Source organism: Vipera berus, assembly GCF_964194415.1.
Source record: "Vipera berus genome assembly, chromosome: 2".
In the NCBI taxonomy this organism is placed as follows: domain Eukaryota; kingdom Metazoa; phylum Chordata; class Lepidosauria; order Squamata; family Viperidae; genus Vipera; species Vipera berus.
In genome coordinates, this window is record NC_138203.1 from 238920684 (window position 1) to 238947114 (window position 26431).

General features: G+C 38.7%; 1 protein-coding gene across 1 annotated transcript in view; it reads right to left on the minus strand.

The window, feature by feature from the left end:
- Nucleotides 1-4743: 4743 nt before the first annotated feature.
- UROC1 (urocanate hydratase 1) overlaps nt 4744-26431 on the minus strand; it is a gene marked incomplete at its 5' end in the record, with an annotated part of 50460 nt that continues 28772 nt past the window's right edge. Inside the window, 6 exons of the mRNA XM_081316470.1 lie at nt 4744-4925; nt 10685-10784; nt 18687-18768; nt 19441-19540; nt 21045-21143; nt 23334-23404. Coding sequence (XP_081172596.1) covers nt 4785-4925; nt 10685-10784; nt 18687-18768; nt 19441-19540; nt 21045-21143; nt 23334-23404 — 593 coding nt within the window. The 3' untranslated portion in view covers nt 4744-4784. The remainder of the gene's footprint in view (nt 4926-10684; nt 10785-18686; nt 18769-19440; nt 19541-21044; nt 21144-23333; nt 23405-26431) is intronic.

Sequence of the window (26431 nt, forward strand, 5' to 3'; positions counted from 1 at the left end):
TAATCTCGTATGAAGTGACTTTCCTTCATCATAACCTTGATGCACACCCTCACCCCCATGTTGGAAACTAATGTTTCCAAGCCAGTTATGACTGCGAAGGATTTATGCACCACCAACAAAGCAGCTAAATGTGTGTCAGAATTATGCATTTTATGTTGGCAAGTCCGAAGTAAATATTTTAATGGTGCTGGGTTGTCTTAAGCTTAATGCTAATGTCAGTGTTTGTTTTTCTGTGATTCAGTTTTCAGTGTATACTTTGTGTAGTGATTTTTAGTGTGATAAGTTTCTTGAGGGAGATGAACTCTCTAGAAAAGCAGAAATAAAGAGTAACTGCTGTAGGAGAGAGAGGAGAAGCCAGGAAGAGAGGATTACTTCCCTGTAACAGTATGGTTTCCAACCATGATGTGAATTCTTCAAATTTACCTGCCCAATTTAACATGTTGAGAAGGACAATTAAACTATTAAAGCATAGATAAGGAAACAATGAGTGTAAAGTTGGATAGAGATAAAAAATAGAGTTGCTAGGATGTATGAGCTAAGCTTATTTAATTATTTATTTTACACTGCATTCAAATGTAAATCATTTCAGTGTGGTGCACACATTTCAAAATATGGAACTATGGAAAAAAAACAGCAAGCTGGATGTTCGAGCAAATGAAGGAAGTGGCAGTGAAACCTGGCTCCAGAAAGATAATTGTCGTGGGCAGCCATCCTTAAACTATGGTCTTCTCAGTTGTAATGGGAAGTGATATTGGCGACATATAAATTTAATAAGTAAATGGGCTTGTAGGTCATAGTATTATAGAGGAAGAGAACTATCAACGTATCTTCTAAGAAGATGGCATGCATTGTATATATCAGACATGTCAAACTCGTGACAACATGTGACATGCAACGTATCGGGACAGTTTTGCCATTGCCGGCAATGGGATGGGCATGGCTTCCACGTGACACGTCCGGCCTCCCAGCCAGCAGTTTAACATCCCTGCTATATATTGAAAGAAAGCTGCTTCTTTAGTTATTAAAAGTTGTCGAGGTGTTTTATCTATTACAATTCTCTTTTCACCTTATAGAACTGGACTGCAGATGACTCTGAGGCTAGACTTGCACTTCGTGTTCTAACCAGCCAACCTTTGACTAAATTATAGTTTGCTAGTTTGTACAACACACTAAACCATAAGTCATTATTTACAAGTCAGCCACTGGGTTTACCCAATACATGAAGCAAAAGCCAGTTGAACCAGATTACGATATGGTTCCAGTCTGAGTGGCACAGATAAAGTCTTCAAATATTTCCTACTGTGCTGTTATAGATTTTATTAATATTTTAATACACCAACTACTTTAAAGTCATGAAAATTGCCCTAAAACATTTAAAATGTTAGTAAAGGCAGTAAAGCAACAACCATTAAAAATGAAAATAAGCATCCATTAACGTGCTTTAAAATCTAAAATACCAACAGAGGAATATTACACCACAGGTGGCAACTCTCAAGTAAATGTGCTTGCAGCATCTATGGGTAGATATCCCCAAATAATCTCAAGCATGTGTGTGAGAGAGAGTGAAATATAAAAGAAAGTTAAACTGCTTAGGGACTTAGAGCAATAACCAGCTCTTAAGATTCTACCTGAAAATGATTTGGAAGTTGACAGCATGCTTTTAGCAAAGGTGTAAATGTGTAGCCCTATTGCAGTAATCAGGCTGGAGGTTACCAGTATGTACACCAGTTCTTAGTTGTTGGCTTTTAGAAAGGCCAGGTTTGTGTGTTATTAAAAAATGACAAAGGAACTCCTGGCAATTAACTCAGCACAGAGAAAAAAATATGGATCCAGAAGTGCCATTAAATTGGACAGCTGTTTCTTTGGGGAAAATGTAACTCCAAGCAGAGCTGGAAGATCTCCCAGTTATAAAGAAGGAAAGCAGATCTCAAATTTGTTGAGACTATTAACAAATCTACAGAGAATTCATAAAGAGATTACATAATGGCCTGAGGAGATTAGTTAATGAAGCATGGCAGAAAAAGGTGCAGTGACTTTCTGGGAAAAATTATCCAGAGGGAGTAGAAGAAATTACATTCAGAATCTTTCACATGAAGGAAATGTGCCAAGCCCAGATGGTCTCTGCATGACAAAATTAAAGTATCAAAACCAAATTGAATACTATATAGAGAATTATGTAGAACTAGCCAGGATCTAGTGTAGGCTTTCACAGATGGTATCTTTTGACAATCTTCAGTTATAGTTGCTGGTGAAACATCAGGAAATCTGCTATCTACACCACAGTCATCAAATCCTGAAGCCTAACACTACTCTCGTCAGGATTCATCTAAACTTTATTAATTTGGTAAATGATGTTTGTTACAGTTTTTATCTTACTGCTTTCTTAGATTCCCTATAGCACCATTCCAACATTTGATGCCTTCCAAATCTCTTGGATTTCAATTCTCAACTTTGACCATGATGACTTGAAATCCCACCCATTTAGAAAGAGAAAAGTTGGCCTAGAATTAGCCAGGCAATACTATAGCTGAGATTTAGTTTTAAAAATATAAAAATTAGTAAACCATAATTGTTTAATTATGGATTTCAACCCGTTATTTCAGTGGTTAAAAAGATATTCTAACATATGCAACATGATTGGCAACTAAATACTATAGCATGTATTTTACTGTATGTATTATGATAAGCCATAAGGTGGTTGGTTTGGTTTTAACATAAAGTAAAACAAGTCTTTGGGTCAGATTTTCACTAAGCCTGATCAGTCTTCATTCAGTCCTTTGGAAAGGCTTATCCTCCATTTTCTATTCATGGTTTTTTGCTTTTGTATAAATCTTGAATGAGTGTCTCATGTTGGTTTGACTACATAAACTCCAGCATTATTTTGTATCTTGAAATAAAAATATTTGAAATTAAAATCTTAATTTTTTAGCACCATTAAGTACATAACTTTCTCAATTTGATCTTTATATTCCCAAAATTTACTAGATGATCATTGCTGAATAGTTCACTGAATTAATTTGTTTTTGTCCCTTTGAATCAGTTTTTGACTCCTGGTTCCCCAGACTAATCACCTGCCCTTTTCTTGGCAAGTTTTTTTTTCAGAAATTGTTTGCCACTTGCCTCTTTCCTAAGAGAGAGTGACTGCCCAAGGTCACCCAACAGACTTGGTGCCTAAGACAGGACTACAAATTGCAGTTTTTAACCTGATGACTTAACCATTATGATAGTCCTCAATTTATGACTGTCACTTAGTGACCATTTGAAGTTACAACAAACCTACCCAAAAAGTATTTACCACTTGGCTTCAAAGTTAAGATCGTTACAGCACACTTAGGGTCATTCACCCTCACAGAGACCCTACAGCTCCCTGCCACCTATTTCCCCCCTTATTCTGGTGGCTCTGTGACCTCAAAAGAGGCTCAAATCTTTGGGAACCAAGCCTAAATGGCAAATACAGCCATTTTCCCTTCCCACTATGTGCTATCTAGCATCCTTGGGGAGAGCAAGGATGGGGAGTTAAGTGACGCAGTTCATTTAATGTTCAAACTTTCAACTGTAATGGGCAGGCTGTATACCTGTATACCAAACTGCCTCTCTCACATTATTAATCATAATGTACGGTAGTACTCTAATTTTTCTTATATGATTCAAACAGTAGGTGGTGCTATATTACCTTGTATCTGTTTGCAAAATAAGCTAATGAAGCTTATTTGGAAAATGCTTATATGAGGGGGGGGCGGGGGGGGACCCTACTGAAGAAGGATAAAGAACCGAAATCAATCCTGATCTTCCTTAGCAGATAATTCTGAAGCCTGTAAACGGCCATTAAAAAGGCTCCTTCTCGTGTTTCTTTCAGATATACCGTACCTTTGATGGTGGTCAGATCATGATAACAGCCTCTCCCAATGATCTTAATACTTGGCCCGGCTCATAAGAAAGAATGAGATCTTTTTTTAAGATTGTTTTATATGACTTGGGACAAGGTTAAGAGCCAACTATAACTTTTAGAGGTGAACATACAATTTGGTTGGGACAGTTTCCACACTGTAAAATGGGCAAAGAGCTGAAACCTGAATAAAGGTCGGACCATGTGATAGCTGTTCCTCACCCAGATAATAACAAGAAATCAACAGACTGAATTGTGGGATTCAGCCAGTTCGCACCAGTTCAGCAGAACCGGTAGCTAGTTTTTTGTTGCCCAGGCCCAGAATGGACTTGCAGAAGCAGCAACCACACGTATCTGAATCCCACCACTGGAGGTAACACAAATGTATTGTAAATCCTTAGTCTCTGTATAAATCAGCCAAAAAAACACTGTATCGAAATCAAGGCTTTTCAAAATGCATTTTGAACGTTGCTCAGCTGGAGTCAGATTTTGCTCTGAAGTTGAATGCAGGAGAGGGGTTGTCAGCTAAATACAATAATGCTGAGTTTCCACCACAAATCTTAAAAAGAAACCAAGTTGCAACAAGCAGTAGAAAAAGTGTTGCTCATTTCTAATCAAATAATGGGTTTGTGCACTAATTTTAGAGAGCATATCAAGATTAATCAGTTCCTACTTTGGAAATCACTTGGTGATTTGTGTCTGAAAAGTTTGCATTAATGTTCAACATGTGCAGAAACTCATGTTACTAATGTTGATTTATTTTAGTATTACTTTCCTGAAAGAAAAAAAAATGCAACCATTATTTTATTGTATCATAAATGGGAGCTTTGGAGTCGAACAAGAGGAAAGTTAACAATTGAAGCCTGGTTCAAAAAAGGCAGAATAAATGATTGTACAATTAACAACTCAGAGCTTGTTCCAAGATGCTGTCATCTAGCACCTTATGTGGAAGTGTCACTTTCAGATTCTTCTCTTTGTCCATGGCTTGACAGATGGTTTCATAAGCGTTGTTGTTACCAGACCAACAACGTCTAGCAACCTGCATTTATGAAATAAAAATGAATGGATACAATATATAAAGTATAAGATACCCAATGATTTAAATATATATTACTTTAAGAAAAATACATTTAACATTTTTTTCTAAATTGAGTGATTCCTTGAAATCCTTGCAGTAACATCTAAGGTGTTACTGTTTAATAAATACCCTGAATGATAAAAAGATAATATTTTTAGTTCTAATTTAAATGTTCCAGCATAGCATCTTCTAGAGATTGACAAATTATTTGTTCTTGTTGTTAGTTGCAAAGTCGTGTCCGACCCATCGCAACCCCATGGACAACGTTCCTCCAGGCTTTCCTGTCCTCTACCATCTTCTGGAATCCATTTAAGCTCACGCCTACTGCTTCAGTGACTCCATCCAGCCACCTCATTCTCTGTCGTCCCCTTCTTCTCTTGCCCTCAACCTTTCCCAGCATTAGGCTCCTCTCCAGTGAGTCCTTCCTTCTCATTAGGTGGCCAAAGTATTTGAGTTTCAACTTCAGGATCTGGCCTTCTAAAGAGCAGTCAGGGTTGATCTCCTCTAGGACTGACTGGTTTGAATGCCTTGCAGTCCAAGGGACTCACAGGAGTCTTCTCCAGCACCATAGTTCAAAGGCCTCAATTCTTTGGCGCTCAGCCTTTTTTATGGTCCACCTTTCACAGCCATACAATGCAACTGGGAAGACCATAGCCTTGACTATTCGCACTTGACATAATATAAGGAAGGTGTTTTGTGAGATTACTTCCTTTGGATTAGAACATTAGCACACCAAACATATTCTGTAATATACTGAATTATTTTAATTTGTGTCATTTCTTGTGCACTGTAATGAATGCATTTCATGGGAAACATAATCATTTAATGCTGAACATAGAAACCTATGGCTGGGAAAGTATTGTTTGAACACTTTCAAACTTGTCTTCAAGCAAATATTGCTTGAAGACAATATTTGAAAAACATGCATATTGAATTATTCAGCTAAATTAACTTTCCCTGACCTTAGTGCCTTTTCCTGATGTGTGCCAATTGACACAGTTCCCATCTAGTGTGGCTTTTGAAAATTTTAGGAATTCCAGTCCTGGTACATATTGAAGCTGCCAAATTGGAAAGAACTATGTCACTATTTCTCCACCTTGGCAATTGTAAGATATGTGGACTTCAACTCCCAAGATTCCTCAGCCATTTTAAAAGTTGTTAAGGTTGAAAAACACCAAGCTAAGTTAACATATGTTTAATTCAAGATTAATGATTCTGGAGAATAGAATGATATTTCTTCTGATTACTGCATGTATGCCAGAACAAGGATGTAAAAAGATGAAGTTTGAGAGAACTCTGGTTATTACTTGCAGTATATTAGCTACATCAGTAGGTTATAACTGAACCTTCTCTAGTTTTAAATTTAACAAATAGTTCAATTTTCTGGAGTAAAATAATCATTACTCCTTTAAGTACCTACACTGTTTGGAAGTTAAATAATGGAGGTTGGTATTAATATGGTATCTTGCTGCAGCGTCTCAGGGGATTGGGAGTGGGAGGCACGGTTCTCCAGTGGTTCTCCTCCTATCTCATGGGATGTTCGCAGTCGGTATTAACAGGAGGGCAGAGATCGAGCTCGAGGCCTCTCACTTGTGGAGTCCCTCAAGGATCGGTCCTCTCGCCTCTCCTATTCAACATATACATGAAACCGCTAGGTGAGATCATTCGTGGTTTTGGAGTCGGGTATCACCAGTATGCTGATGATACCCAGCTTTTTATTTCGACCCCAAACCACCTCAGTGATGCCCTTGATGTGATGTCCCGTTGCCTGGAAGCAGTTCGGGTCTGGATGGGGAAGAACAAGCTTCAACTCAACCCTGACAAGACTGAGTGGCTGTACGTACCGGCATCTCGGGATATTTAGAACATTCCATCTCTTTCTATAGGGGGTAAGTTATTACCCCCCACAGATAGGGCTCGCAACTTGGGAGTCCTCCTAGATTCACAGCTTTCCTTGGAAGACCACATAACAGCTGTGACTAGGGGAGCCTTTGCCCAGGTTCGCCTGGTGCGCCAATTACGGCCCTATCTAGACCGAGATGCCCTGCGTACGGTCACTCATGCACTCGTGACCTCTCGTTTAGACTACTGCAATGCTCTTTACATGGGGCTGCCCTTGAGGACCACTCGGAGGCTCCAACTGGTACAGAATGCAGCCGCGAGAGTTGTGTTGGGAGTCTCCCGATACTCCCATGTTACACCTCTACTCCGTGAGCTGCATTGGCTCCCAGTTGTCCTCCGGGTAAGATTCAAGGTGCTAGTAATGGTTTTCAAAGCCCTACATGGCATGGGTCCGGAGTACCTTGGGAATCACCTGCTGCCAGTGTCAACGTTCCTCCGTCCAGTGCGCTCCCACAGAGAGGGCCTCCTAAGGGTTCCACCGTTCGGAGAATGCCGTCTGGTGACTCCCAGAGGGAGGGCGTTCTCTGTGGGCGCGCCTGACCTATGGAACCGTTTACTGGTTGAGCTCCGGATGGCTCCCGACCTTCGCTCCTTCCGACGCGACCTAAAAACATATCTGTTTATGCAATCCGGTCTGGTCTGACGGGTTCTGTTGTAATTATTGTTTTAAGGTAACTATCTTCTACATTTAGGCAAAACTAGGGTTTAATTTGTTTTCAATATCTGTATTTGTGCATTCTGTTATTTATGTCACTGTTCACCGCCCTGAGTCCTTAGGGAGAAGGGCAGTATACAAATCAAATAAATAAATAAATAATACCCCAAAGCTTGCTCTATCTACACCAGGGGTCTCCAACTGTGGCAACTTTAAGACTTGTTGACTTCAACTCCCAGAATTCCTCAGCCAGCATTGCTGGCAGGGAAATTTTGGGAATTGTCCACAAGTCTTAAAGTTGCAAAGGTTGGAGACCCCCTGTCTACATATACCCTAGAACGATGGTGGCGAACCTATGGCACCCGTGCCACAGGTGGCACACAGAGCCATCTCTGTGGGCACACATGCCATCGCCCCAGTCCTAGGCCTTTAGCTGGGTTTTATAAAACCTTTTCGCTTTAGGCCTCCGCCGCTGTGTGCAAAAAAAAAAAAGTTCAATCAATCAATCAATTTCAACTTCTCGTGGGGGAAAAAAAGGATCTCACAAAGTTGGAATTGATTGATTGAACTTTTTAGTCCCACTCAGCCACGCTCACCCAATTGGCCACACCCACCCAATGGGCCACGCCCACCCGGCACCCGACGATACATAAGTGGGTTTTGGGTTGCAGTTTGGGCACTCAGTCTCTAAAAGGTTCACCATCACTGCCCTAGAAGTAATCAAACCCTGAATCTAGTTGAGAGGCACTGCTAGGTTTGAGTGGGCCGAAGGCAAATATGTTCAGAGTACAGTTTTCTTCAGCCTGCTCTGTACTGCCCATCCTACTTAGCAGCTGTGGCTATAGCCAGCTACTTATATTTCCTCATCTACAGCAGTGGCCAAAATTGTGGAAACCTTTTGGGAAAAGTGTAGTTTTGAGGTTTGATGGCTAGTAACACCACTTTTTGGGGGGAGTAGTACCATAAAATTATATATCAATGGAAAGATAATTTAATCAAGAATGTAATGCAACAAAGTTTGTTCAATTATCTGTACTGTATTCTATGAAAAGTTATATAGCCAAATAACCAGAAAAAGGAAGCACAACTTGCTTAGGTTGATATCAGGTAGCTTTCCTTCATCTGATTGTAGCCAATGAGCATGAGTGTTTAGAGAGCCAATCAGGTGTCATCTTGTTTTGGCAATGAGCCAATCAGATCACAGTAGGATTGAGTTATTGATGTCATGTTTTGAAGCTGAGAGGAGGACATTTGTCAGTGTGTTATTTATTTTATTACATTTATTACATTACATTATGTGATCGCTATCAAGTTGGTTGAGTTTTTTTGTGTTCTTTCATTTAGTGAGCTTGTAAAACATAATAAAATTAAAGTAATGGTGCAAAGAGTTGACTGGCTGCCCAGAAAGCAATATAAAATAGTATTATTAAGTGAACAAGGTTACAGTTATAAAGAAATTAGAAGAAAAATTGGTGGAAACTTAACCAAAGGTGGCATTTCTACTGCACACTTTTCCCAAAAGGTTTCCACAATTTTGGCTACTACTGTAGTTCTAACCAGATGAGTTTATGACTACCAAGAGAACCAAATTGGTGCTGGATTAGAAATGAGTCTTCCCTTAGGCCTGTAAATTTATTGGGTGACTACGCTCTCAGTTGAACCCATCTCACTGGCAGGAACATTGGATGCCTCACGAGTTGTACAAAATAAAGAAGGGAAATAATAATAATAATAATAATAATAATAATAATAATAATAATAATAATAATAATAATAATAATAATAATAATTAATAAGAAGAAGAAGAAGAAGGAAGAAGGAAGAAGAAGAAGAAGAAGAAGAAGAAGAAGAAGAAGAAGAAGAAGAAGAAGAAGAAGAAGAAGAAGAAGAAGTTGGAAGGGACCTTGGAGGTCATCTAGTCCAACCCCCTGCTCAGGCAGGAAACCCTATATCATTTCAGGCAAATGGCTGTCCAGTCTCTTCTTAAAAACCTCCAGTGTTGGAGCATTCACCACCTCTGGAGGCAGGTTGTTCCACTGGTTAATTGTTCTAACTGTCAGGAAGTGTATATAAATACAATAATAATAAAAAACTAGCCAGTTGACAGTGAAGAAACAGATGAATGGCAAGCACCAAATCAATTCATGTTTGCCTTAAGTTGGGACCAATGAGGCCCTAGTGGCAAGTTGACAAATCTGTTCCCTCTCAAATGCTCTTATTAACTGTTAGCCATTACATTAACTGTGCAAAGTCAGCTGTTTTGATTAATTCAAATGGAAATTCTTCTTCAAAAGAGTGAGCTGCCATTGTTGCTGCTATCAATTAACTGCTTAGTTAACACACCACTCTTGGTTTCTGGAGGCTATTTGGAATTCAAATCAAGACCACTGTAATGGAATATGGGAGCAGAGCCAGCTTGATCGAATTGAATCCAGAGAACTCATAATTGATAAGATGAAACTAAGCTGGTGCCATTTTGGTGATTAATGTAACTACTGTCAAAAATCACAGCAATAAAATGCTTTACTCTTTTACCTGTTCTTGAAATATGATGACAACACAAGCTGTTCAGATAGCACAGTGTGTGAATGCATGAATTGTGAGGCAGTGGTATTTGTGCCCCTTGGATAACATTCCAAGCATTGCTAGTTCAGAAAAAGCAATTTGAAAGTTATAAACTTTCAGTAAATGGAATAAGCCAGACTTTATAATGCCATGAGCTTGTATAATATAAATATGAAAGCATTTGCAATTAAATATATATTTTATCTGGAAATAAACTAACTCCCTAAGATGACAAGATGGAGAAGTTGAACATTGCAGAAGATTTGGGTATATTTGTATATGTATTTTCCTCAGAGAAGGGGTGACTGGAATCATCTTAAATTCTATGTCATCTTCCTTTAACATAAAAAGGAAAGTAATACTGATTTTGCCCTGAAAAGTTTGTTCCTCATTCTGTAATTACCCAATGCAGATAGTAAAAAAGTGTTGAAGATCCCATCAAATTTATGCAATTACTGTATATTAGAATATACATAGCAAATATACCCAAATATCGTTGATATATATATATTTACTAAGTCACTTAACAAAATCTGTTTGTTTACATTTCTTTTAAAAAGTACAATAATTTCAAATTGAAAGATCTATTTTTACTTACCCCATTAGAAACATCCCAGTTCAACATCATCTTTGCACGCTCTTCGGCACTTGCTGAACCATCCAGGACAAGACCAAATCCTCCATTGATCACTTCCCCCCTTCAATAACAAAATAACAAAATAGCTCTTCATTTTTGTGGAGTTAATAAGAAAGATACTCAGAAGGGGGCGAGTTCTGGTGTGGATATTACATGGGTAAAATTGTTCTACCCAGACAGCTAGTTACATTATCAATAAATGGAAAGGTACCTCCTTCACCTGGAAGCTGATTCGGGCAGAACAGGAGAGTTCCTCCCCCCTCCCCAGGAGTTAGATTGGGAGCTACAATCTCTCATAGAAGAAATGTTAATTACGTCAACCACCAACACTCTTCTAGTTCCAAGATTGAAAAGTCCATTGTGAAATATCCCTTAAACTGGGAAAAGCAGGGAAAAGAAACACTAGACTTCACCACTACAGGCATAAGAAAGTCTTGACTTCAAACTGACATACAACAATCATCAAGCAAAGTAAGTTCCTGTAATGTGCAAATAGAATAGAATAGAATAGAATAGAATAGAATAGAATAGAATAGAATAGAATAGAATAGAATAGAATAGAATAGAATAGAATAGAATAGAATAGAATAGAAGCTGGAAGTGACTTTGGAGGTCTTCTAGACCAGCCCCCCACTCAAGCAGGAAAACCTATACCATCTCAGACAGGAGAATGTCTAGTCTCGTCTTAAAAATCTCCAGTGATGGAGCGCCCACAATTTCTGGGGGTAAGCTGTTTTACTGGTTGAGTGTCCTCACTGTCAGGAAGTTTCTCCTTAGTTCCAGGTTGCTTCTCTCTTTGATCAGTTTCCAACCATTGTTTCTCATCGGACCGAGAAGCTTTTGCTGAGTTCAGTTCAGGGAGCCTGACAACTGGAATGCCCTCACATCTTTTCCCACCTCAATGGGAGGAAAGCCCCTCCATGCAATTCAAAGTTTAAAATAACAGCTACTGATTCCACCTTCATAAACTCGTGCTGATCATTAATCAGTTAGCCAATGCCTATATCCAGTATCAGAACCTGATGGCTACAGGAACTAGGCCAGAACCAGCACATCAACAAATGTGTCCCCTCTCAGGGAGAGTCCAGCTGACCTTGGCACCAGCTGCATGAATACCCATTGTCAGAGCCATGTGGTACCAAGGACCTGCTTTTTTGCCCAATGTTATAGTTATCCAGGCAGATCTCTTGTTTACCTTGCTACTAAATCAACTGTATATTTCCCAGAGATTTGAGGATTTGCCCATTTATCAAATCTATGTAGGATTCTTGATAAACTGAATGGCTGAAGAATCTACTAAGTGGGCAAGCCTACATCTGAGGACAGTTACATTAATTTATGGCATGCTCGAGAGCCAAGTCTGAGGGTCCTGTCAGGAAGCTGACATTTAACAAATATAAAATGCAGTTTGTGTATTTGGTGTTCAGTATGGAAATATGCTAGGGCAGGGGTGTCAAACTCAATTTCATTGAGGGCTGCATCAGCATTGCGGCTGCCCTTGGGGGGCCGGGTGGGTATGGCCAGGTTGGGCATGGCCTACTGGGTGGGCGTGGCTAGAGTGCGTATGGCCTACTGGGTGGGCATGGCCAGCTCTACATCATTCGCATCAAGGGTGCCTATGGGGGCCTGGGCAGGAGTGGGACAGATCTGAGGGTCTCTGGCAGAAGGAGGGTATCTGGGCCAGGGCCAAGGCAGTGGGGGCCGTTCCCTCACTGTTTCCAGGATGGCTTCGCGGGCCACATGAAACCACTTCGCGGGCCGGATCCGGCCCCCGGGCCTGGTGTTTGACATGTCTGTGCTAGGGTTTCTGTCGGGCGAGAGCAAATGGATCCATTTGTGAAAGATCCAACTCAGCAATTATGTTCTACCTATATTACAATAATCTCACCAGATTGCTTGCCTTCCCTTGGGAACAACTAGAAAAGGTTTCGTGGAACTTGTTGTGTGTGTATGGGGGGGGGAGGCGAAGGTCAAATGTATGCTTCTTGTAGCTGCCTAAGGACTCAAGACTAGTTCCCCGCTTGACTCCTCTTTGCTGCCTGGTCAGGAGTTTTCCAGCAATTTTAGACAGTAACTTAAGATGTGTGCTACAATCTTTGGAACTCCCTACAATTCTTTTTGTACCCAATGGATCTTTTGGAATTAATAATCAACTAAATCTATCCTTAAAATAAGCAGGAACCTTGCATGCAGGTCAGGATGGATGATGTACATCTCTACTGGTTCTTGGAAACAGACAGTTATGACACTATAGCCAATTTGTTAACTCCAACTAAAAAAGAGCATTCACACATGGAGAGTGAAGGAAAAGGAGAAACGTTAACTCATTCTGATCTCAACAATCACCAGGGAGATGGAAGAAAGGAAGAAACATACACCCCTGTAGTCATGTGATTACATTTGGGGCACTTGGCAACCAGCTCACCTTTATGGCTGTTTGCAGCATCCTGCAGTCAGTTGGTGAGTTTTAGCCATTCAGTTTATCAATTTGTCAGGATTTGTAACATTTTTGCTAGTTTTTGTTGTTTGCCTCTAGTTTTTAGTAAAAATTGCCCATTGAGGAAAATTGGTTTGCTTAACAATTGCCATGTTTGCTTAATGACCATTGTGAAAAATGTAAAAAAAATAAATAAATCTGGTCCAGTCATATGATGCCTCAGCTTACAACTACAATGATTTATGACCATAATTCTGGTCTAATTATAGTGGTGAGGACTATCTGTATGCCAACAAACAACAGTAATTTAACTCCAAGATTGAAAAGCACAAAGCAAACAATTTATTAAATTGTGAGTAAAGTGGAAGAAAGAGCTGCTCTAATTAACTGCTGTAGATATATAGAAAAATTTGCACTGTGTGTTGACAGAGGGCAATCAACTGTTTAAAGTGGTTCCATTATTGTACACAAAAAGATATTATCTAGGGAGGAGATGTTAAGTGTGTGGAAAGTTGCGTCCAATTCAAAATCTGTCAGCTGGCTGAATTCTAGCCTGGGAATCTGCCATCCTTTTCACCAGGAGTGACGTTTTCAATGAATGGCTCCAATTTCCATCCTTAACAGGGCTATTAAGGCTTAAGTGGTAGGGGAGTGCACCATGATAGAAATCCCAGCACTAAAGTAAGAGAGAATAAAGAATTTTTGTTTTAATAAGGACGGCAAAAGAAAGATGTGAGAAAACAGGAGACCAGAATGAAGGTGCTTAAGTCTAAGATCTGCATACTGAAACTAGCATAAGCAAACAGAAGGAAGGACAGAGAATGGGAACAAGAGTGCCTCAGTGAGGGAGATGGGTGGTTTAAAAATATGAATAAAAATAAATGAATAAATAGAAAAACAAAAATAAGGCTAGAGAACTGAGTTAAAACAATACTAGGGGAAAGAAGACACATAACCTGGCATAGCCACTCCATATTTTTCCTGCCAAATTTACATTACTGGATGTAGTTCCCAGGGAGATTGGGCAGAGGGTCTACATTTTAGGGCAGTCAAACAAAATATATTTCTTTTTTTTTATTGAAAAGTTTTAAAATACATTTTATCTTTAACAAATATATTTCTTAACCTCCTTGCTTTTCTGAGGATTGCTGGCCAGGCTTGCCTGGGAACCAATAAACTTCTAATTCATTCTTCTCCTGAATCCCACATCCCAATTCTCATTGGAAGAATTAGCGATTTTAGTTATTTTTATTTGTGCATTTATATATTTGTATCCTTCCTTTATTGCTTTTACAAACAACTCAAGGTAGTGAACATATCCAAGACACCTCCTTCCTCCTGTTTTCCCCACAACAACCACAACCCTGTGAAGTGGTTTGGGCTGAGAGAGAGTGGCTGGCCCAAAGTCAACCAGCCAGCTTTCACAGCTAAGGCAAAACTAGAACTCCCAGTCTCCTGGTTTCTAGCCAGGTGCCTTAATAACTAGACCAAATTGGCCCTTTATGAAATAGTTATTGCGGACTACTTAAGTCACCAGCTAGTCTGTAGGCCTCTAGATCCATTACAGGCTATTCATTTTTAAATTACCCCAAATCTGTGGAAAAGTAGAATTATTGTTCTAGAAAAGCATAACTACTACATGTGCCAGAGAAATTAGGTATAATTACTGTAAGTGTGCTATTGAGTCATCTGTCGGGAATGTTAGTATTGCAAGTTTCTCCCACAGAGTAGGAGTCTGACTGGATTCATTCCTCTGCTTCCCTCACCCCCTCCTCTCTCCTTCTGGGTGGGCAACAAAACACATAGATGATGACCTTTAAAGAGGCTTTCCATTCTAAAATTAGATAACTGCATTGTTGAAAATTTCTTAAGGTACATGAGAAGATATGAGAATCTTAATATCGGGGAAGGAGGCAATCATCATCATTATTATTATTACAGTATTAGTTTTACCATATATACAACTTACTCTACAAGATCAATTGTTATCCTAGTGTTACTGCCAAGGGTTTTTGAGCCTGCCTACTGCAGTTCCCCCAAGGATTGGCCCATCTAAAATGTACTTGTTCAGACAAATAACGAAAATGCCAACATGTCTGAGATTAAGTAGCTGTTGTCTTAAAGTCCACACAATTTAAGACAAACTCATTTAAGTTTACTGCACGGCAGTTTGAAATTCCGTTGTGATGATGTTAAATTAGCTTTTGCAAGTCACGTCAGTTGAAATAACCTCTCTTGCTTCTGCAATATCAGGAGAAAGTGCATTTTAAAACATAAATAAAATAGAGATAGTGAAGGAAACAAATTTCTCAAAAGGTAGTGCAAAACAGAGAGGTCCTTGTCATGCATATGGGCAAAAGCTAGAGGAATTTTTTTTATAATGTTTCTTGATTTTTAGGCAACTTTTTGGGGTAGGATGCTTAGATGAAACAATTTGGAATAATATATGTTTGGCTTTTGTGGGTTTCTTGCCTTTAAGCACACTCCCAATTTTGGGCAATTGTTCAGAGACAGCGTAAGGGCATGCATACACAAATGGGGGCTGATGAAGTTTAAAAGCCTTACTTTGTCCACCCTTAGGTTTAGAGCTCCCAGAATAATTAGAGCATACCTGGGCTGCAATAATCCAGGATAGCTGCAAACACATTTGCTGCAGTATAGTGATTGTCTGGTTTTCACAGCCCAAATACACTGTAGTATACTTACTAATTTACATCTTTCAATCACAAAACAATGAAGTGTTGTCCTTGCACATTTAAGTGCACAGCATAAAACACCAAAAATCAGCTATATTTAGCCCAAGGCAGAGCCAGTCTTAGGCTCTGGAAGTAAGTGGAGACTACCTAATCAACGCTAATATGGGAAGGTTGAAACCTCATGTGATTCGCCCGTATCGGCCACCTAATCATAAAAGATGTTGGGGAGAAAAGGCCACTGAAAAAGCAAGCATTTCTGTTACAGAATTCCTTGCTGGCTTCCTTTTTGGCTCAGGGAAGAAACGTTTGATGAGATGAAACCTTGCCAGACCTTTTCTGGCATAAGGCAAGAGACAGAAAGGTGCCTTATAGACAAAGTGGGTAAGGATTTTGAACAACATAAATGGCTACTTTTGACCCTATTAGTGTGTTTGTCTCCTGCCAGAACCACCACCCAGGAAAAGCTAATGAGGAAAGCTAATGTAACAAATACTGAGCCAAATAGTCAAAGATTTGTCACCGAGTATAACAGTGTCTTCCTAAAGACATCTTATTACATTGTCATAAAATTCCCTTTTATCCCAAGAGGTCAGCTCTCTGTGGAATCAAAATACGAAGGAATGCAAATATATACGTCCCAGGATAATGTTGCGGGATCCGATCTGGGTCAGTCACCGGGACCAGAGGTTTTTGACTTCCCAGCTTTTGGGACTCGTGTTGGAGCCCATCTTCAGGGAACTTCTCTCTAGCAGAGTGTGTGCTGTTCTGTGTGTGGTATTTATGTTGCCTGTTGTAAGTGAACAACAGCACACACTCTGATAGAGAGACTTCTCTGTAGATGGGCTCCAGCAACGAGTCCCGAAAGCTCAGAAGACAAAAGGGCTGGTCCCTGTGACTGACCCAGATTGGATCCTGAAATCAAAATAGTCCAAGAAATTGAAGATCCTGTGGAAGTAGCTTAACACGTCTGTCCCCTATAGTAAGGACAAGCAACTCATGTGCCATGAACTGCAAAAATGGTCCCAAGCACTTATGGTCCCGAGCATCATCTCATTGAAATTGAACAATGGACTGCCCAGTTACCAGAGGTAGAATATTTCCAACTTTTGTTCCCTTGAAACATAAAGCCTGGAATGAAAACAGAAAACTACTGGGAAATAAACCATTCCTATTCCCCCACAACTGCTCTAAAGAAATTACAAAAGAGTTAGACAAAATTGTACCATCAGAGTTTGGCAAACATTCTTTGTGGCTGCTGCATGATTTTTAAGAGTAGGAATGGGAATGTTTGCTACTTTCTCATTCCTCTCAATTCTACTTTTAAATCTTGTTAAGCCTACAAACAAAGCCCACATTAGTTTGGCCCTGTCACTACTGGTGACATCCACATGGCATTCAAAAGTCTCCTGCAATTGCAGCAAGGCAGAGGACTGAGTTGTAGCTTTTACAAATTGTCCATCCCTGCCTTGAAGCATAATCCAGCCAAGTCTTTTTAGTCCTTGAGCTTCATGGACTTGTTAGGGAGGAAGCAGATGTGTTTTTAATGTTTTTTATTATTATTTATTATGTCCTTCAAAACACAATAGGCTGCTCTTCTCATCTTCGGAGGCTTAATGCTTAACCCACTTAGTAGGGCCTCAAATTTCTACTTGGAAGTCCCCTGGAGAGACCACTGCTGCTAAGTGACAGATGTGAGGAGCTGAGAATTATCAAGAGTTTGAACAAGTTCTTCCTCTGCTGTTCTTTAAAAAGCACACTAAAAACAATTAGGGGCAGAAGCGGAAAAAAAAGATGGCTGCACACCTGACCTGTTTTATGTCAGCAAATCCTGCTGCCTTTAGCATATGGGGATGTTATATTGAAGCCCAAAGGTCACAGATGTAAATGCTGTTTGATGGAAGTCTAAATGCAGAACTCTTCAAGGGCACTTTGAAGGCTGATGCGAGAATAAAGAATTAATATACCTACACACCTTAAGGAAACCTGTTTTTTGCTTCATAAATTGAGTTTTCCAAGAGTGCTATGGTCACTGCCTAACAAACATGTGGGATATTAGAAAATGATTAAATGAAAAAAATATAAACACTTAGGAGATAGTTAAAGTGACATATGGAGAAAAGACAGGGGGGGGAAGGGAAGGAGGTATCCACTGTATATTGTCCAGACACCCATATTGGTAGATGGGAATTCTACTAATTAAGTGAACTTGATTGTTTTAAAAATGGTCCTTTCACATATCATTCTGAAAGATTGGATATAGCTGAAACATAACCAGTAATGAAAGAAGCCCTCGGTTGAATACAGATTCTACTATCAATTCACAAGTAAACATATTAAGCTGAGGTGATTTAAGGCCCAGAACAAGTATATTTTTCAGGTTGAACAATTGTGCAGTATTTACAAGTATTTTTTTTATATTCTAGTTTGTCTTTCCACTCTAAAGCCAGTATGCTGAAGAGAATATTTGAGTTTCCTAAATAAACAGTGAAGATCGAAGTTAAATTTGCTAAATAAAAGAAAGTAAGAAAAATGTAATCATCAGTTGTTCCGCAAAAAACAACCACCACCAAATAAAAAAAACACCAAATCACCAAGTACTGCCAGAACTGGGAAAAGAGACATATTTCATGAAGTAACCTACTTTCTCCTATTGTTTGGGGTTGATGGGAGATAAAATTCAATATTGCTGGAGAACACATTTAGGGAAGTAAACCATATCAGATTTCCTCAGTAAAACCTTATTTTGCTACAATGAATAGCTGCAGCACCATATATCTTTCCATCTGCCCATTGCTCATCTTTTTTCCCTTTGAAGGGAAAATCTCCTTACCAGCCAACACCACCACCATTGTGTAAGGCAACCCAGGTTGCTCCTCTAAATGCATCTCCTACAAAATTCTGAACAGCCATATCTGTTAGGGAAGAAAAAGAAAGACATGGCAACAGCATTCAATGTAAAGGAGAAGAAAGATTTTTCTTTCAAGAACTGGAGCAAAAGTTTTGTTTCAGCACTTCACGAGCTGTATTTAGGTATTACTGTTTCTCTTGCATTATTTTTAAAAACCCAAAGTCTAGAGGATTTCTACTCTGAGAAAACAGGACACTGAGAAGCTCCGGAGATACAAACCTAGAAAATAAATAAATCTTCCATATCCACTGATACAAACAAAAATGAGTCCATGAGACCTTTTGCCTCCCCCAAATATCTCTTGCATTTATTTGAATTAAGTCATTTAGAATTAAAAAATCCTATTTAGCCTAAGCTCAAATACAGATTTCTCCTCCCCCTTTTACCCACTTAACTCTTTTTTGCACTCATCTTGCAAGCTGCTATTTCTCCCTGATCATGTTTAATATTACCTTTTCTGTCTACTTCTTGCATCTGACTAAGGAGCCTGCTGTGAACTAACAGCAGGCTTACTCTCCAAGGTGTTGCAGTTTTGGGGGAGTTTGACTTACAAGCAACCATTATGGAAAATAAAATCTTTACATCAAAAGGTTGAACCAGTTATAGGCATGAAATGTAGTTGTTCATCTTAAAGAAATTATTTTTACTAGAAATACTTATAATCTATTCAGCTAACCTGCACAAAATGCAGAACCATCATAGATATTTGAGGTCTCTCGGTAAGGACTGTCTGCCCCACTCACATCATGGTGGTCCCGACTAAGAACAACTGGTGCCTGAAAAAGAAGTACAGATTTACAGGAAAAAAACAGAGTGGAATCAGCTGGGCTCCTTGGCATAATTCTGCTCATTTAGATGAAGAGATCAATTGTTTTATCACAGGTAAAATTCCTGAATAGGGAAATCAGCAATCTGATATTTGCATTTTTAGTACCAGAAAAGCTGGAAAATCATGCACCTGAAAACTGATAGTTTTCCCACTGAATTTTCTGACACAATCTCAAAGTGTTTCAGAAGCTGTAAAATGTAGATTGAGAGGTTGAATTTGGTCCTGGGGCTCTGCACCTCATCTGTGTAATGAAAGAATCAGGAAGCACACAAGACCTCCGTTCACTAAATTAGGAAATACTCTGAGGTAATAATAATAATTATAAAAAGTTGGAAGGGACCTTGAAGGTCATCTAGCCCAATCCCCTGCTCAGGCAGGAAACCCTATACCATTTCGGACAAATGGCTGTCCAGTCTTTTCTTAAAAACTTCCAGTGTTGGAGCATTCACCACCTCTGGAGGCAGGTTGTTCCACTGGTTAATTGTTCTAACTGTCAGGAAGATTCTCCTTAGTTCTAGGTTGCTTCTCTCCTTGACTAGTTTCCATCCGTTGCTTCTTGTCCTGCTTTCAGGTGCTTTGGAGAATAGCTTGACTCCCTCTTCTTTGTGGCAGCCCCTGAGATATTGGAACACTGCTATCATGTCACCCCTCACCCTTCTCTTCATTAAACTAGACATACCCAATTCCAGCAGCCATTCCTTATATGTTTTAGCCTCCAGTCCCCTCATCATCTTTGTTGCTCTTCTCTGTACTCTTTCTAGAGTCTCAACATCTTTTTTACATCGTGGTAACCAAAACTGGATGCAGTATTCCAAGTGTGGCCTTATCAAGGCATTGTAAAGTGGTATTAATACTTCACGTGATCTTGATTCTATCCCTCTGTTAATGCAGCCTAGCACTGTGTTGGCTTTTTTGACAGCTGCAGCACACTGCTGGCTCATATTTAAGTGATTGTCCACTAGGACTCCGAGATCTCTCTCACAGATACTACTATTGAGCAAGGTACCCCCTATACTATATCTGTACATTTGGTTTTTCTTGCCTAAATGTAGAACCTTACTTTTTTCACCACTGAGTTTCATTTTGTTAGATAGTGCCCAGTGTTCAGGTCTGTCCAGATCGTCCTGTATCTTAAGCCTATCTTTCTGAGTGTTGGCTATTCCTGCCAGCTTGGTTTTTCGATAAGAATTTATTACAAAATCTGACAACATGGGATATGTTTACAACCTATGGTTAATATTACATTGTAGTCACACTCATTTCAAACAATTAGTCTTTGTTACTTTGCTGGAAATTCATTGACTTTACATGGTTTGCATTTTTATAAGAAACATTCTTGTCCTATCATCCACTCTGTTTCTCTCAATATAACCTCTTCAATCTCCAAATCAATCTACCATGTCAAAGAAAATTAACAGGTTATGTTGAATATAAATACAGAAGGACTGTACCTTAATTCTTCCTTCAGCAATGCCTTTGTTAATAGCCACTGCAATAGCTACACGGCCTTTTTGATCTGAATACAGAATTCTGGCTTGGGACCCAACAACCTAAAACATAGAAACAATATAATGATTATCTCCTTGGCTTATCTCCACAGTCCAGATGCAGATCAGAGACAATGACAGTCTGTTTTTTCCCCGACAGTCTGTTTAATGAAGAAAGCAGGACAGTGAACTTACAAATATCCATCTTCCATAATTAAGGATTTCTGCCTATGATTTTGTTTCCACTTACTTTTCATGATATCTAGCTTTAAATATACTTGCCATTTCCCACTCACTTAAAATCAAGATTCAAAATCTATTGCTAGCTCTTACATTACTGTTAGATAAAATTGAGAATTTCTGATGGAACTGAAATCTCAAAAGGATGTTTTTCTTGCACATAATATACAAATACTTGCAATAATTGCATTTGCCTTTTTCCTAGAGGCATTGTATGGCTTTTCCCTGGAAAGATAAACACATTGGCTCAATATTAATTTTTAATTTAATTTTAATTCCATTTATATCCCGCCCTTCTCCGAAGACTCAGGGCGGCTTACAAGCTTAGCAGTAGCCTTCATTCTATGTATATGCCTGCTTATTAGGGCTTTCACACACACCCCAAGCGGCATTATTACAAAGTCAGCTTATTGCCCCCAACAATCTGGGTCCTCATTTTACCTACCTCGGAAGGATGGAAGGCTGAGTCAACCTTGAGCCTGGTGGGATGCGAACCTGCAATAATTGCAGGCAGCTGGTGTTACTTAAGGAGGCATTAGCCCACTGCTCCACCAAGGCTCTTAAAAATGACTAAAAGATTTTTTTTTTGTATAGTCATCACAGAAGAACTTTATTGCAATGAAAGCAAATTAGAATAAAGTTGTGTTTGGAATTAGTTTTTAAATCTATAAATTCTTCAGATTAGGCATTCTGAGTGCCTCCAGAGAATAAACAGACTCACAGATTCTGAGTCTGATTTTACCATTGTTAAAGCTGGCGAGGCAATGTTATTGTCCCAGGATCAGGGATCTGAAGGACACTGCTAATTCTATGGCCTGAAACTCAGTGAGGAGACAGTAGCTATCATTCTATTAGGGCCTAATTTTGCTTGCCAGTGATAGGACAATTCCATAGCATGAAAATCCAAAATTCACATATAAGGCATATCTATGTGGCACCCTTACGCTGTGTTCTCATTGATTTAACTTCAAACCAATTTTAAGACAATGCTGTCCAGACTGGAATGCTTGCAAGGTATTCAATCTACAGTTCAAGCTACCATGATTAATTCCCCTGCAGCTGGAAAGAAATTTCTTTCTTTCATCTTCCCTCTATAACATCTGCTGCAGATGCTATGACAACAGATGTTCCTTACTAGGATAATAGTTACAATCCTTGCCTGATGTGCGAAATAATCCTGATTCAAAACCCAGTAGAAACATTTTTTTATATTACCATTTTCATTTCCTGAGCTACCGGATTCCTTTTTTTAATGAAAAAAATGCTTCAGAAAAATAAGTGGTTCAGAGAAAAAAAATATTAATTGAAAAAGTACTGCTAGTTTCAAACCAGGGACATTTTGTATGTAAGGGTTTAGAGTCACTATGGGGTCCCTGGTGCTCTCTGAGTGTGGTGTTTTTCTTGCAGATATTTTATTAGCAAAGTACAGTAGGCAACATTTTACCTAGTTTGGATAATGAAGCATTTGCAAGAAAACCACAAAACTCAGAGAGCACCAAGGACCTTCACAGTTCAACCCTGAGTTGCAAATATTTTCTTCTATTACCACCATTTAGGCTATAGATCACTTTTTCTATTTTACGAAGTCTAGTTTCACATGTAAGCATCCTTACTTTCTCCTTGGCATCTGGTTTTCGAGCAAAAGCTTTTTTTCTAATAGAAAAATAACCATGAAGGTCCTGCTAGCCATTTTAAATGTTAAGCCCAAGAAGTAGGTCAAGATGAGCTTAACAGAAAGAGTTTGGGTTACAATATGTGAAAATTGCTTCAACAGACAGGCATGATGGAGTCTTTGACTTTGATTGGAAGCCCCCCTGCGCAATGGAGTTGGGAGGGTAAAAATGCTCCATGTTCTTTCAAGCAATGATTTTAAGGGATCTTTTAACTTGTCAGCCCCTTTTCATACCTTATGGGCAGAATGGTTAAGATAGACATCATAAAAATAAATAGAATAAAAATATGAAATGATGCACTGGATTCTAATTAAGCATCATCGTTGTTGAGTTTACATACCAAATTATGTCTTTTGGCTTCCTGAATCCAGTGTATGTTATCATAGTACTGCTGTTTCACAGATGCATTGGCTAGGCAAAAGAAGATTATACAAAATGATTCATAAAAGCAGTATCAGAAGACCACTGGCAGTTTACAAACAGACTCTGAAGTATTCACGAAACAGCACAGAAAACACATGCCTTTAGGAGGAATCCAGTGATATTACACAGATTATCACAAGAGAAAGGAATAAAATATGTAGTTGTCTTTAGATTTATAGGTAACCTGCTTTGTCTAGAGGCAAGAAAAGATAGCACAGTTGTAATCTGGTTTAATATATTATTCAAGAGAAATATAAACGGCATCTATTAATAAATGCTTGATAATGAGATATTTCAGGCCTGCTGTAGCAATGTCTTTCTACCATAAGATACTCCGAATCAGACTAATATGTCAACCTTTTTAACAGAAATGACCAATATATTTGATTCTTGCAGCAATTATACTACATGACAAATTCTGCAAGAAAAACATACTATATGCAAGTATTTACCAGATATAAATAACACCAATATCCATTGAGGGTTTGATGAAATATAACTTTAATTATATAATAGGACAGCCTTCCAAAATCAGACCTCTCCAAAGATATGAGATTATATACATGTAGTCCTTGATTACAACCATTTGTTTAGCAACTGTTCAAAGTTCAACAGCACTGAAAACAGTGATTTATAACAAGTCCTCACACTTATGACTGTTGCAGCATCCCCATGATCATGTGATCAAAATTTGGGCGTTTGGCACCTGGCATGGATTTACAATGGTCGCAGCATCCTGAGGTTATGTCATCACCATTTGCTGGCTTCCAACAAGCAAAGTCAATGGGGGAAGTGTGATTCACATAACAACTGCAATGATTTGCTTAACAACTATGGTACAAAAGGTTGTAAAATCAGGGGTGACTCATTTAACAACTGCCTTCTTTAGCAACAGAAATTCTGGTCACAATTGTGGTTGTTAGTTGAGGACTATATACAGTTCCCAACCAGTATGCTGGAAATTTTGGAACTTGCAATCCAATATAACCAAGGCTGGGGAAGGCTGAAATAACAGCCTTTAATTATTTTTTAAAAGTCATCCTGGAAAGTAAATGGAGCAAATCTGATATTCAAAAGAATTAAGGACCTCAGTCTACCTTCTCAACTGCTCTATAATTTTTCTTCTTTTCTTTAAGGATGTCTCTCACTGCAATGGCAAAATATGTGTCTTCTTAAAATAGTCACAATCAGATTCTTACAACGATGGCATGATGGGTTGTCCCACACAATCCAAAAAGGTTACATTGTGTAAACACTAACTAGAACTGTCTTTATAGCTGTCCAATAAATGTTGATACAATTGCAATTTATAGACATATTTTCATAGACATATTGCAATTTATGTTTTTCAGCATTAGTATTTGACGTGCTAATAAAAGCAATTCCCATATAATATCGGTGTAGATAGTACAGTATATATACTCCACTAAATGAAAAAATAAGAGGGGACAATTTGTATTCCAGTTGGATTGAATAAATCATAATTAATTTTATCTTTGAATCTAATGACTTTGAGGGGATTTTTTTTCTTTCAGTGTTCTCCATTCAGAAATTTCTCTATGAATAAAAAGGGGAAAAAAGTAGCATCTGAAGAAATGTGGGAAGAGAAGTGGTTCAATTATTCACCAAGGGCTGTAGCAACAGGGTATATCCCATCAGCCATTTTCATGCACAAAAACTCCAGTTTAATATATTTGTAATCTAGGTTGACCTGAATACAGGTAGTCCTTGGTTGCTTAGTGACTATTTGAAGCAGTGGTGGGATCCAAATATGTGAACAACCGGTTCTCTGTGTAGATGACGCTTCTGGGCCTGGGCAACAAAAAAAATTAGCTATTGGTTTTGCCAAACTGGTGCGAACGGGCTGAATCCCACCACTGATTTGAAGTTATTACCACCCAGTTCTGAAGCTCCTACATCACCCCCTGCCCTGCAGACCTGTGGCTGCATTTTGAACACTCAGCAACCAGACTGCATTTACAGCTCTTTGCAGTGTCCTGTGGTCCCTTGACCACAATTCATGTTTTTGCCAAAAACTGGCATTTACTTCGTTTCCAGAAAAAAAATGCCTCATAGTTCATTTAACAATCATAACATTCACTTAACAACTGTCACAAAAAAGGTTGCAAAATTAGTTCCTGTCACATGGTAACTTGCTTTACCACCATCATGACTTATGTACATAATGGCCAGGGTCCACTACGGTCATAAGTCAAGGAATACCTGCAAGAGGAAAAAGGAAAAAAGAAGAAAGACATGGAGGAGGGGGCACACTTATTTATGTATTGTATTTCCAAATTACCAAATAAATATCATTCTTTGAGCAGTGTAGAAATCAGTACTTTTTTTAAAAAAGCATAAATTAAAAAATAGCAATAATAAAGATAAAATCAGCAGCAACAATAATTGCAATAGATATAGCATATAAAATGACAAAAATATTTCTTTCAAAAAAGCTTGTGAAATTCTTTAAAAAAGCTAAAAGAACAATACCACTGAGCATGAATTAAGGGTCCTTGACATGGAGGGAAAGTACTGAATTAAGAATAAAAGGTATTTGCAATACATTATGAAAGAAACCTTTGTGAAAAGATATGGAAACAATGTTAAAATCAGAAAAGCAATTAATAACTCTTTATTTTTCAAAAGATTTTTGGATATTTGACAAATATTCAGACAATATCCAAAGAAGAGCATTTTAGGAAAGCTTTGTAAAATAAAAATACGGCAAAGTTGCTGTTTCTTCATTACTGTTGAAAAGTGCAATGTTTTTAAAATGTTTCAAGATCTTGTCTCTTTTCACGAGTCTAAGTATTGCTGTTCAATTTCTGCCCATCATAGATAGACTGACCATCCTTCCACTATCTTGGACTTTGAACATCTTTTCTAAAGTACTGAAGTTGTTGGAAAAGCTCTAATTTACATAACTTTCACACTCCTACAAGAAATACACACTTATGGCATGAACTTTAGCCTTGTTTCCTTTCCCCACTGTTCTGCAGCTTAGTGTCTTCT